The 13,238-nt window shown below is 41.7% G+C and overlaps 1 protein-coding gene across 2 annotated transcripts in view; it reads left to right on the forward strand.

Annotated features, from left to right (window-relative positions):
• The first annotated feature begins 3,958 nt into the window (after window positions 1-3,958).
• The window catches only part of SLC25A12 (solute carrier family 25 member 12), a 107,479-nt gene continuing 98,199 nt past the window's right edge, over window positions 3,959-13,238 (forward strand). Inside the window, exons 1-2 of one of the 2 annotated variants that reach the window (XM_007537799.2) lie at window positions 3,959-4,341; window positions 5,322-5,375. In XM_007537799.2, coding sequence (XP_007537861.1) covers window positions 4,330-4,341; window positions 5,322-5,375 — 66 coding nt within the window. In that variant the 5' untranslated portion in view covers window positions 3,959-4,329. Of the gene's footprint in view, window positions 4,342-4,988; window positions 5,010-5,321; window positions 5,376-13,238 lie in introns of those variants that run through there. The other variant, XM_060177712.1, reaches the window with a different exon arrangement.

The raw sequence follows: 13,238 nt of genomic DNA on the forward strand, positions 1-13,238 counted from the left end.
TGGGTGCCTTTTAGCTGGAGAGTTTTATTCTGGGCTTCCTATTCCAAGTGTGGTTGCTTGCCAGGTTTCTGTCAATATGCAATGCCAATATACTTCCACATTCTTTTTCAAGTTTTTTTATGGGTAACTATTAGACAACACACACACACATACTCCAAGCACTTCTATTTTTTAAATTTAATTAATATTTTTATTTTTGAGAGAGATGGAGAGAGAGGGAGGGAGAAACACCAGAGCACTGCCCAGTTCTGGCTTATGGTGGTTCAGGGAATTGAACCTGGGACTTCGGAGCCTCAGGCCTGAGAGTCTCTTTGTATAACCATTATGCTATCTATTCCTGCCCCACCCCAAGCACTTCTAATAGTTCTCTGAATCAATCTTAAGGAAGTTATTCTTTTTTACTCATAGCAATTTAGTTTGCAAGGATTTCCCAGTCCATAACAGAGATTTGTTGTTTGTCAGGCAAATTACAGAAGTCTCAAATGATGCTTAGCATTTTCAGCAATAAAGTATCTATTTTAAAGTGAAGATTTGTATGAACAGAATTAGAATTACATTGTGTCTTTAAACATAATTCTGTTGTGTAGTTAGTAGACTCTATTGCAGCTTAGACCTGCCTTGTATGTACTAAGAAACCAAAAAAAAAAAAAATTGTATGACTCATTTTATTGTAACATTCATTTTATTGTGGTGGTTTGGAACCCCACATACAATATCTCCAAAGCATACTTTTAATTAGTCATTGATATCCTCATCCTCTACCAAATGTACGCCACCTTTATTTGTTTCTTGAAAGATGATATCCACATGGAAATAAAGTATACTCTTGTTTTTTTTAATTTTATCTTTATTTATTATTGCATAGAGACAGAGAGATATTGAGAAGGCAGAGTGAGATAGAGAAGGAGAGAGGCAGAGAGACACCTGCAGCCCTGCTTCACCACTCATGAAGCTTTCCTCCTGCAGGTAGGGACCAGGGGCTTGAACCTGGGTCCCTGCGCAGTGTAATGTGTGCTCTTAAAGAGGTGTGCTACCACCTGGCCCATAAAGTATACTCTTGTAGGTAAGATAATCATCAGTGGTTAGAGGATAGACAAAAATACTATATTATTAGAAATGGAAGGACGGTCACATGGTGTGGTTCACTGGAAAGTGCCTCTTGTTTTAATAGTTACATGTTAAGCTTATTAGGGCACTAGGCATTAGTATAATTCTAGTTTTCACACACAAAGTGTCTGTTTGGCTTCAAATTAATATAATGTGGGCCCGGGTGGTGGTGCACCTGGTTGAGCACACATATTACAGTGCACAAGGACCTGGGTTCGAGCCCCTGGTCCCCACCTGCAGAGGGAAAGGTTTGCGAGTGATTAAGGTGTCTGTCTCTCTCCCTTTCTATCTCCCCTCCTCCTCCTCTCAATTTCTGGCTCTCTATCCAATAAATAAATAAAGATAATAAAAAATTTTAAAAATACTTTAAAAAATTAATATAATGCATGCTACCTAAGAATTGAAAACATTTCTGTGGTTTTTTTTTTTTTTTTTTTAATAAATCCTGAAGCTTTATCTGGAGATAATATGTTATTCTCATGGGTAACTACTTCACAAGGAGCTTTAAATTCCCAGCACAGTCACATATGAATCTATGACTTCTTTTTATTCTTACTGCCACCAGGGTTATTTCTGGGGTTCAGTGCCTGCATGAAGAATTCACTACTCCTGGCTGTCTTTTTTTTTTTTTTTTTTTTTTGTCTCCAGGGTTATTGCTGGGGTTCGGTGCCTGCACTATGAATCCACTGCTCCAGGTGGCTATTTTTTCCCTTTTGTTGCCCTTGTTGTTTATCGTTGTTGTTATTGCTGTTGTTAAAGTTCGGAGGCACCAGCAGGCCGGGCCAGCTTTGCAGCGGTAGACAGAGACAGAGACTTGGGGAACCACGGCTGGGCCCAGAAGCTGCAGTTTAATCTTTATTCACAGGCGGGCAAATGACCACACCATGTGCTTCCCTATCCTTCTCCTTCCGCCAGGTGCTGCTGGGACCCTGGACATCCTTAGCATAGTGGGCTGCGCGAAACTAGCAAGGGCCAAACCAATTCTCTCAGAGGTGGGGGGAAAGGGAGCAAACCAATATGAAACATACCAACATATTGCTGTTGGATAGGACAGAGAAATCGAGAGAGGGCGGGAAGACAGAGAGGGGGAGAGAAAGATACAGACACCTGCAGACCTGCTTCACCCCCTGTGAAGCGATCCCCCTGCAGAGAGGGAGCCGGTGGCTTGAACTGGCATCCTTATGCTGGTCCTCGCGCTTTGAGCCATGTGCGCTTAACTTGCTGAGCTACCAACTACCCGCCCCCCCCCTTTTTTTTTTTTGTCTTCAGTGTTATTGCTGGGGCTCAGCGCTGGCATTATGAGTACACTGCTCCTGTAGACATTCCCCCCTCCCGCCCATTCTAGTGGATAGGATAGAGAGAAACTGAGAGTGGAGAGGGAGATAGAAAAGGAGAGTGTAAGACACCTGCAGATCTACTTTGCTTCTTGTGAAGCGTCTTCCCTGTAGGTGGGGATTCCAGTGCTGGAACCTGGATCCTTGCGCGGGTCTTTGCACTTTGTACTATGTATTTAACGGAGTGCGCGACCACCCGCCCCCTTTTTTTTCTTCCTTAAATTTATTTATTTGATAGGACAGAAATTCAGTGGGGAGAGAACGATAGAGAGGGAGAAAGAGAAACATCTGCAGTCCTGCTTCACTGTTCCTGAAGCTTCCCTCCTGCAGGTGGGAATGGAGGACACCAGTCCAGGTCCTCACACTTGATAATGTGTGCACTTAATGGGGTGCACCACCACTCGGTTCCATAAGTGAATCTTTTATGAAACCAATTTTCAAGCATAGATTTTGAATGGCTAGTACTGCATATTCTTTCTCTTTTTCCTCTTTCTCCCCCCTTTCTTTCTGTTATACTTGATAGTAGAGAGAGAAATTGATAGTTAAGGGGAGATAAAGAGGGAGAAAGACAGACAGACCTCCACCTGCAGACTTGCTTCATCTCCAACACGGGCCCTCGCGCATAATCCGGTATGCCACCACCCAGTCCCACTCAATGTGACATTTCAAATCAATATTTTCCATTTGCCAGTCTTCTTTCCTCATTTTAAAGTACTTAACACAAATATGATTAATGAGATCAGAGAAAAGGAAATCTGTGAGATTCAACTTTGGAAATGCCTTCTTTTCTGCCAGGGTCTTCACTGGGGCTCTACTCTGCACAATTACACCAGTCCCTGAGGACAATTCCCTCTCCCCCCTCAGCGGGTGAGAAACAGATAAGGAGAGAGACAGAGATCATTGCTACGACTCTTCTTTGCATGATGCTCCTATTTGGGGTTGTGGGTGTGGGTGACCATCTTTAAATTCTTAAAGTGTAAGGACTATTTTCTGCTTGTGTATTCTTTCTTTGAAAGCAGAACTATGTCTGGCAAGAATACATGTCCAGTAAATACAGCAGGAATCTGTGGCTCAATGTAGCAAGATTAAGTTTAAGAGATAGTCTTTTGGTTCAATGTATAGTTACTACTTCTTGGGTATGACTGGAAATGCTATGTAGGAGCAAGATGGGACAGGAAGTATCAACCTTTTGAAGACAAATGGATCTTCATTTCATAAGCAAAATTGCAACCCACCTCTTTGCACACAGGATCTGTTAGTTAGGACCGTAGGTTGAGTCTATGAATATAGTTTCATAATAGTACAGGAAGCAAAAATATACTGCACACACCAACTTAGGAGCGTGTTTCCCCCAGAGGAGTTGTTCTCAGCATTGCTTATTGTCGACATTTGTCACTAGCTGTCATTAATTCATTTATTATTAGTATTATTAATGGGGACATGTTCTTTGATCCTTCGAAATCTTGCTCAATCTAGGGCCCAAGTGTTCCTTTAAGTCTCAGGGGAGAACGACTTTGGCTGGTGTCGCCAGTGTCCGAAGCCACACCCACCAAGAGGCCTTAGGAAATCTGGAGCTTTCTTGGCGGCTACTAAGTTGTTGGCAACCACGCGGCGCGTCGGAATTCCACGGCTGGCACCGCGGTCTTCCCGGTGGAAGATGCATCCGCTCTCGCGGGCTGCAGGTCCGCAAGCCCGGGGTCCAGCTTCTGATCCAGCCTGGGCGCAGGGCCCTCTCCCCGGCCACCCGGCCGCCCCGAGCTCATTTGCATAGGGACGCGCGCGGCGCCGGTGAACGGGAGGGCGGGCGCGGCCGGGGAGGCGGCGCGCGCGCGCCCTGACAGCTCGGCCCCGCTCGCTCACTTGCTCGTCCCCGGCTTCCGAGCACAGCATGGCGGTCAAGGTGACTCCAACTCTATCCTGCTGCCTTTATGCATAGGCGACATTCCGGGGGCTCTTTCTGCGGCCCCATCTTCTCTTCCCATTTTCTTCTTTGCCTTCTTCCTAGATAGCACGTCCTGGGGCTCCAGTTGACGGATAGGGGAGCTGTGCGGGGCTTGGACCGGAGGGAAAGGATGCCCGGCTGGGGGAGGGGAAGGAAGAAGGGATTGTGAGTTTGAGGGACTGCTGCGGAGAATGGATCAGTGAAGAAGGAGTAGTGTACTGCCCTAGGTGCAAGGGATTGGGAGTCTGGATTTGGAGGGCATGGGAAAACGAGTGGAGGAAGCAGCATGTAAAACCGGGAATACCTTAGACATCTGTGTATTGCGGTGGGGGAGGGGGCTAAGTAACTGGGAAATTTAGGGCGTCAGTGGGACAGGGGACAGTGATTGGAAGGGACACGGCAGGTGGCTGGATGTCCAAAGTATTTTGGAAACGTAGTAGCGTTTATATTTTAGGCTGGGCTGAGAAATGGACGGTCACGGAGATAATTGTATTCAAGATTGCTTTGCAAGGGGGAAGAAAGGCTGCTAGGCCATGCGATTTATTTGGGTGTTTCAATTTTCTTGTAGTTGCACTGTAGTCTGTTGATTGGAAGGTGTTTTGGTTGTTGCTGTCTTCTTGTACAAGGTTGATCTACATCACCTTTCCTTTCCGGTATAGAGGAGATCTGACTGGTCGGTTTGCTGTTTCTTAGGCTGTTCACACTTGTCTAACTACCCTGTTACGTACAGATCTCCAACTTGACAGTTGTTATTAGTATTAGTGTTCTAGGTTTGTTTTAAACTAAGTGCCCTTATAAATGATAAAGAGTATGGATTGTTAGCTTTTGAACTCTTAAGCTCAAGAGATAATGTGTTCTCTATAGTAAAGAACTAACTGGCTTTCTTTCTATCTCCCCTTCTCTCTCTCTTTCACTCACTCTTTCTTCCTTTCTTATAGGTGCAGACAACTAAGCGAGGTGATCCTCATGAGTTAAGAAACATATTTCTACAGGTAAGATGGTTTATACTGTGTGCTTTTTCATTGCAACCAAGTTTCTGTTTATTTTTGAATACTTTTCAGGCATTAACTTTGGGGGATATTTTATTCTTATGTACTCTTAAAAACATAGCTAGACAATATTTAGTTAAGGTTTGAGTAAAGGTATTCCTTCTTATTAAGATTTGATAGAGGGTTTTCATCAATCACTGATATATATATATATATATATATATATATTTTTTCCGTATAGTTGCCCTTGTTGTTTTTCATTGTTGTAGTACTTGTTGTTATTGATGTTGTCGTTGTTAGATAGGACAGAAAGAAATGGAGAGAGGAGGGGAAGACAGAGAGGGGAAGATAAAGGTAGACACCTACAGACCTGCTTCACCCCTTGTGAAGTGACCCCCCCCTGCAGGTAGGGAGCCGGGGGCTGGAACCCCGATCCTTATGCTGGTCCCTGTGTGTTTAACCAGCAGCGCTACCACCAATCACCGGACTTTTATATAATTGGGAAAAAATGTGAAAGAATACTGAAAAGAATTTCCAGCTTCCATTAAGTACTGTGACCAAAATAAAATTTCAAAATGTACTGCCACTCTTGTATAATCAGATACATATTGTGGTTAGAATTCTTTCTTAGTTGAAAGGTGCATGTTTAGAAAGTTTTTCTAAGGGCAGGGGTAGATAGCATAATGGTTATGCAAAGAGACTCTCATGCCTGAGGCTCTAAAGTCCCAGGTTCAATCCCCTGCACTACCATAAGCCAGAGCTGAGCAGTGCTCTGGTATAAAAAAAAAAAAAGAAAGAAAGAAAGTTTTTCTACTTGTAAGTAATTATGTAATTTGTTATAGAGAACAAATAAAAGAAGATTATAGCTTCTCTTGATTTGTGTGTATCTTTTCCTCCTATTTTATATCATAGCTATATGCTGTGGAGAGTGGTTTGATACAAAATGTTACTACCTGATATTCTTGTAAGGATACACCTTCTGCTAAATTTCTAGGATCTGTTGCTTGGCTGTAGACTTTTAAAAGTTGACTTAACTTTTTGCTTTACTTTCTTTTTCTAAAGTTCAAAAACTTTTGATTTGGGAAATTGTATTAAAGAAGTAGATGTAAAGTATTCCATTAAATATTGTGTCTTTCTCTGAAAACTTCTTAAGAACTTTCTGTCTTGGACCTGAGTTCTTGTATAGAAGCTATGACCTTGGACAGGTCCTTGAGTAGTACTAGTTCCCTTTGTAAAATGATAGACGATCTCCAAGGTTCTTTCCAACTCCAAAAGTCCAAATCTATATTAGGAACAAGTTCTGACATATGCTGATGAGCCTGGAATAGATGACATTTTTATCTTAGATTTGTGAAATGGTTAAGCTACTATTGGGGAGAAGGCTACATAGTGTATAACTCATGACATAAGTTAGTGAGAAATTAAATGTAGATCTTAAAACTTTATTCATTCATTTGCTTATTTTTATCACATCACTGCTCAGTTCTGGCTTATGACAGTACTAGGAATTGAACCTGGGATCTTTGGTGCATCAAGTATGAAGAGTTCCCAGCCCTGAATCTTAAGTTTTATAAAGTTAAGTTAAATCTTAAATATAAATCTTAAGTTTTATAAAGTTAAGTTACCATTGGCTTATTATCTAGCCTTCCTGGGCTTTAGCTTCTTATGTGGGATTCAGTAGGGCATAAGGGAATGTGAATTAAAGTATTTACAGTTTTAAAAGCACTATCGAAGAAAATATGAATTTATCAATATATTGATTTCTTGGGGGGGCAGATGTGGAAGTGGAAGCAGAAGAGTAGGCCTGTTTAGCTTTGGATAACTTTTGAATCACATTATATATATATATATATATATATATATATATATATATATAGTTAAAGCTTTTTTAAGAAAATATTCTCTTTTTGTTGCCCTTGTTTTATTGGTGTAGTTATTATTATTGATGTTGTTGTTGTTGGATAGGACAGAGAGAAATGGAGAGAGGAGGGGAAGACAGGGAGAGAAAGAAAGATACCTGTAGACCTGCTTCACCGCTTGTAAATCGACACCTTTGTAGGTGGGGAGCTGGGGGCTCAAACAGGGATCCTTATGCTGGTCCATGCGCTTAGCCCGCTGCGCCACTGCCCGACTCCCGAATCATATTATATTTTTATGTATTTTGACATCTGTATTAGATTTTTATATTGAAAAGTTGTGGCGCTCATAAGTGTGCAGTTAATACTATAGCTACTATAAAGACTTCATAGTTTTTTCCTTTCCAGTATTACTTTATTGGGGAAAGATTGTTTTACAGAATTGTTATCACACAGGTACATCTCCACATTTCCCCCAAATAGGTATATTTCACCTTCAATCAACGTATTATCTTTTTTTGACCCAAGAATTATTGATAGGTAAGAGACATCAAGATCAGAAAGATTGGAGAGTCGGGCGGTAGTGCAGCAGTTTAAGCGCGCACATGGTGCAAAGCGCAAGGACCGGCTCAAGGATCCGGGTTCCAGCCCCCGGCTCCTCACCTGCAGGGGAGTGGCTTCACAGGCGGTGAAGCAGGTCTGCAGGTGTCTATCTTTCTCTCCCCCTCTCTGTCTTCCCCTCATCTCTCCATTTCTCTCTGTTCTAGCCAACAATGACGACATCAATGAGAATAACAATACAACAAGGATAAGAGGGAATAAATAAATATTAAAAAAAGAACAGAAAAGGTAGCTAGTAAGATACATAAATAGTTGAATGAATTTGAAGACAGTTACCAAGTTACGTATCAGATCTTTTTTCTTTAATTCCTAACTGGCATACTTTAAACTTGGGTTACTTGAAGCTATAGAACAGTGTTTAGAAATAATTTTATTATACATGTATATGGTTTTTAATTTTAGGAATAGACAAAATATAGGATAACTACATATTTCTTTCTTAATATTTATTTATTCCCTTGTTTTATTATTTAATTATTTTATTTATTTCCTTTTGTTGCCCTTGTTTTTTTTTATTATTATTGTTGTAGTTATTATTGTTGTTGTTGGACAGGACAGAGAGAAGTGGAGAGAGGAAGGGAAGACACGAGAGGGAGAGAGAAAGACAGACATCTGCAGACCTGCTTCACCACCTGTGAAGGGACTCCTCCTGCAGGTGGTGAGCCGGGGGCTCGAACTGGGATCCTTACACCAGTCCTTGCACTTTGCGCCACGTGCGCTTAACTCACTGGGCTACCGCAGGTCTCCAGACGACTATATATTTCTATAGCTCTTAACCTGTTAACCTAACAAATATTAAGGACTTTTTGCTGTGTGCCATATGTATGCTCATATTTAGTTTAGTAGTAGACACCAAGTTGAACCATCAGAGGGGAAGATTGAGTCAAGATTAAAATGGCAATGGATATGTGACTAGGTCCCCTCTGAGACTGATTCTATCTGTAGTTCATGATTGAAGTAGTCAATAATAGTGAGGGCAAATGTATTGCCTCTGGTAGAGCAATCAGATAGACTTAAAAGATTTTTTTAAATGTTTTATTATTTATTTACTTTCCCCTTTGTTGCCCTTGTTTTTTTTTTTTTTTTTTTTTTTTTTTAAATATTTATTTTATTTATTTATTCCCTTTTGTTGCCTTTGTTGTTTTTTTGTTGTAGTTATTATTGTTGTTGTCGTTGTTGGATAGGACAGAGAGAAATGGAGAGAGGGAGGGGAAGACAGAGAGGAGGAGAGAAAGATAGACACCTGCAGACCTGCTTCACCGCCTGTGAAGCGACTCCCCTGCAGGTGGGGAGCCGGGGTTCGAACCGGGGTCCTTATGCCAGTCCTGTGCTTTGCGCCACCTGCGCTTAACCCGCTGCGCTACAGCCCGACTCCCCCCCCTTGTTTTTTATTGTTGTAATTATTGTCGTTATTGATGTTGTCGTTGTTAGATAGGACAGAGAGAAATGGAGAGAGGAGGGTAAGACAGAGAGGGGGAGCAGACCTGCTTCACCGCTTGTGAAGTGACTCCCCTGCAGGTGGGGAGCTGGGGGCTCGAACTGGGATCCTTACTCTGGTCCTTGCGCTTTGCGCCGCCTGTGCTTAACCCGCTGCGCTACCGGCGGACTCCCTCAGATGGACTTTTATCTAGATCTGCTGCCTACTTGGCCATGTAATAATGAACAATGACTAACATTTACTGATGATTCTGTAGTGTGCTAGACATTGACTTAATAGTGTTTAAAGAGGAGGTAGGGTTACATGAAGAGATAATTTTAATGTCTCTGTTAAATAACCAATGTTAAATAAATTGGTTAATGTCACTTATAAGTGCTGTTGCTTGGATTCAAATCAAACTACGAAACTCATACGCTTTAAAACCAACTTTATTAATTAAAACATTAAATTCACATCTAAAGAAGTGAGAAAAATCCACTGTGTGAACTATACCTGTATGTGGTTTTTACATAGCCTTTTAAAATTCACTGTATATTCTTTGCTCAAAACAAATGTACAGTATTTCATGCCAGTTAGGGAATTGTTAGCTATTATTCTGATATCTGTGATTTAAGCCTGTGAAGCGACTCCCCTGCAGGAGGGGAGCCGGGGGCGGGAACCCGGATCTTTACGCCGGTCCTTGCGCTTTGCGCCACCTGCGCTTAACCCACTGCGCTACCGCCCGACTCCCGACATCAATAACTTTAACAATAAAACAACAAGGGCAACAAAAATAAATAAATAAATAAATAAATAAATAAATAAATAAATAACTTAATTTTAAAAAGCGTGAGGACCAGAGTAAGGATCCCAGTTTGAGCCCCTGGCTCCCCACCTGCAGGGGAGTCGCTTCACAGGCGGTGAAGCAGGTCTGCAGGTGTCTATCTTTCTCTCCCCCTGTCTTCCACTCTTCTCTTCATTTTTCTCTGTTCTATCCAACAACGATGACAGCAATAACAACAACAATAAAAAACAAGGGCAACAAAAGGGAAAATAAATAAATTTTAAAAATCAGTATGTGTTTATAATATATTAATCCCACCATTAAAAGTTCAACTCTGTTCTCTATAAAGATTTTTTCCCCAGTCTCATCAACAAGCATTCTCTACTTTTTTCTCTTGCTACACTGTGCATCACTATAGTAATGTTGTGCAAGTGTTTTCTCATTAAAGACCAGTTGATAAAGCAATTTATTTATAAAACTGATACTATCCTCTTATTTTTTTTTTAATTGTCTCCGGGGTTGTTACTGGATCTTGGTCCCAGCACTATGAGCTAGAGAGAGAGATTAGGGATGGGCAGTGCCGCACTTGGTTAAGTCACACAGTACTAAATGCAAGGGCCCGTGAAGGATCTGGGTTCAAGGCCCCCCCACCCTGCAGTGGTGAAGCAGGTCTTCAGGTGTCTGCCTTTCTCTCTGTGTGTCTGTCTGCTTCTGCTCTCAATTTCTCTCTGTCCTATCCAATAAAATGGAAAAAATGGCCTCCAGGAGCAGTGGATTCGTAGAACCCCAGGGATAAACCCTGGAGGCAAAAAAACAAAAAAGGGAGAGAGAAAGATAGCAGACCTGCTTCACTGCTTGTGGAGCGTACTCCCTACAGGTGGAGAGCAGGGGTAGGGTAGGGAGCCCAAACCCGGATCTTCGAGCCAATCCTTGCAGGAAAGTACTATGTGCTATTAACCAACAAGGGAGAGTGCAGGGGTAGATAGCATAATGGTTATGCCAAAAGAGAGTCAGTCATGCCTGAGGCTCCAAAGTCCCAGGTTCAATCTCCTGCACCATCATGAGCCAGATTAAAAAAAAGTAATAATAATAGTTAAGTTCATTAAGAAAACAGACAGTGGTTGGATGGTGGCACACCTGGTTGAGCACACGTATTACAATGAGCAAGGACCCAGGTTCCAGCCCTTGGTCCCCACCTGCAGGGGGAAAGTTTTGTGAATGGTGAAGCAGTGCTGTCTCTGTCTCTCTCCCTCTCTATCACCCCCCTTCCCTCTTGATTTGTGGCTGTCTGTATCCAGTAAATAAAGATAATAAAACAATTTAAAAAAGAAGGAAAACAAACCAAAAACAATGCTTATTTAGGTTATTTATAAGAAAAAAAGTGCTATAACTTTGTAACTACTTAGAACATTTGCCCAAGGAATTTCGGTTTGAGACAGTAGGGAGGCACTGTGGGTTTCTGAGTGGCAAATTGAAGTCTGGCAGCTCTGTGTGCTGGATAAAGTGGAGAGGTTGGAAGTAAGGCGATCAGCTAAGAGGCTATTAAAATAATACATGTGAGAGATAATGACCTGGATTGGCTGATGACTGGGGACATGGGAAAGAAGGACCATACCAGGGACTTTGGAAGGGCTGATTCTGTTGGATCTGGTTATAAATACAGAAGTCAAGAAGTAGTGACAGATGTTTTTAGAATAGAACTATCAAATACAAAAATTAATTAGGGGCCAGGTGGTGATGCACCTGGTTGAGCACACATGTTACTATGCACAAGGACCCAGGTTCAAGCCTCCTGTTCCCACCTGCAGGGAGAAAGCTTCATTAGTGGTGAAGCAGGTCTGCAGGTGCCTCTCTGTCTCTCTCCCTATCTCCCCTTTTTCTCTCAAATTCTGGCTGTCTCTATCCAATAAGTAAATAAAGATAATTTTAAAAATTAATGTTGAATTATAAGCCATTCACTTAAAACAGGTTTTGATTAAAAAAAAAAACAAACTACTTTGTATGGTCCAGGAGTAGTTCAGTAGATAAAGCACTGGCCTGTCAAGCCTGAGGTTCTAAGCTCAACCCCCAGTATCCTATGTACCAGAGTAATAAACTGATTTCTCTCTCTTATAAATAAATAAGTCTTTTTTTAAAAGGGGAGGGGTAAAGACTACTTTACCACAAAGTGTAAGTGACATTAACTTTTACTTTTAAATTTGTCAGCATGGCAATATTCTTGATATTACTGCTGCCCTCAACACAGCTCCCTGTTCTTTGCTTCTGTTTTTTTTTTAATAATTTTTTAATATTTTTATTTATCCCTTTTGTTGTCCTTGTTTTTCATTGTTGTTGTAGTTATTATTGTTGTTGTTATTGATGTCGTTGTTGTTAGGACAGACAGAAATGGAGAGAGGAGGGGAAGACAGAGAGGGGGAGAGAAAGACAGACACCTGCAGACCTGCTTCACCGCCTGTGAAGCGACTCCCCTGCAGGTGGGGAGCCGGGGACTCGAACTGGGATCCTTATGCCGGTCCTTGCGCTTTGTGCCACATGCTCTTAACCCGCTATGCTACTACCGCCCGACTCCCTCTTTGCTTCTGTTATCTCCTGTTGCTACTGTATACTTCTGATGAAGCAAACTAGGTCAGTGATAGTGTGGGGGTGAGAGAGGTAAAGAAGAAAGATAAGTCAAGAAATGACAGTTGTCCATATTCCCAGAGGAGTAAATGTTAGGGGAAGATGACCAGAGGACTAAAAAGGAAAACCACTCAGAAGTAGGTGTGGCTTAGAAAGGAAGAGAATGCAGAGCCATAGAAAAAGTAGACAGATAATATATGAATATAGATAGATAGTTGGCAAACGCTAGAAGAAGAAGATAGTTATAGAAATAATAGTAAACCGGCGGCCAGGTAATGATGGTGCATCTGCTTAAGCACTCACGTTGCAATGCATAAGGACCCAGGTTCAAGCCCCTGCTCTCCACCTGCAGGGGGAAAGCTTCACGAATGGTCAAGTAGAGCTTCACTAGCTCTTTCCCTGTCTCCCTCCCCTCTCAATTTCTATCCAATAGATAAATGAAATAAACATTTTTAAAAATAATAGTTAAGCCCATATCTGTGACGTTTGAGGAACTAATGCAGTTTCCAAGGGGGGGATGGGACATAGAACTCTGGTAATAAAGGTGTGGAATTATATCCCTGTTATCT

Source organism: Erinaceus europaeus, chromosome 18 (genome assembly GCF_950295315.1).
Source record: "Erinaceus europaeus chromosome 18, mEriEur2.1, whole genome shotgun sequence".
NCBI lineage: Eukaryota > Metazoa > Chordata > Mammalia > Eulipotyphla > Erinaceidae > Erinaceus > Erinaceus europaeus.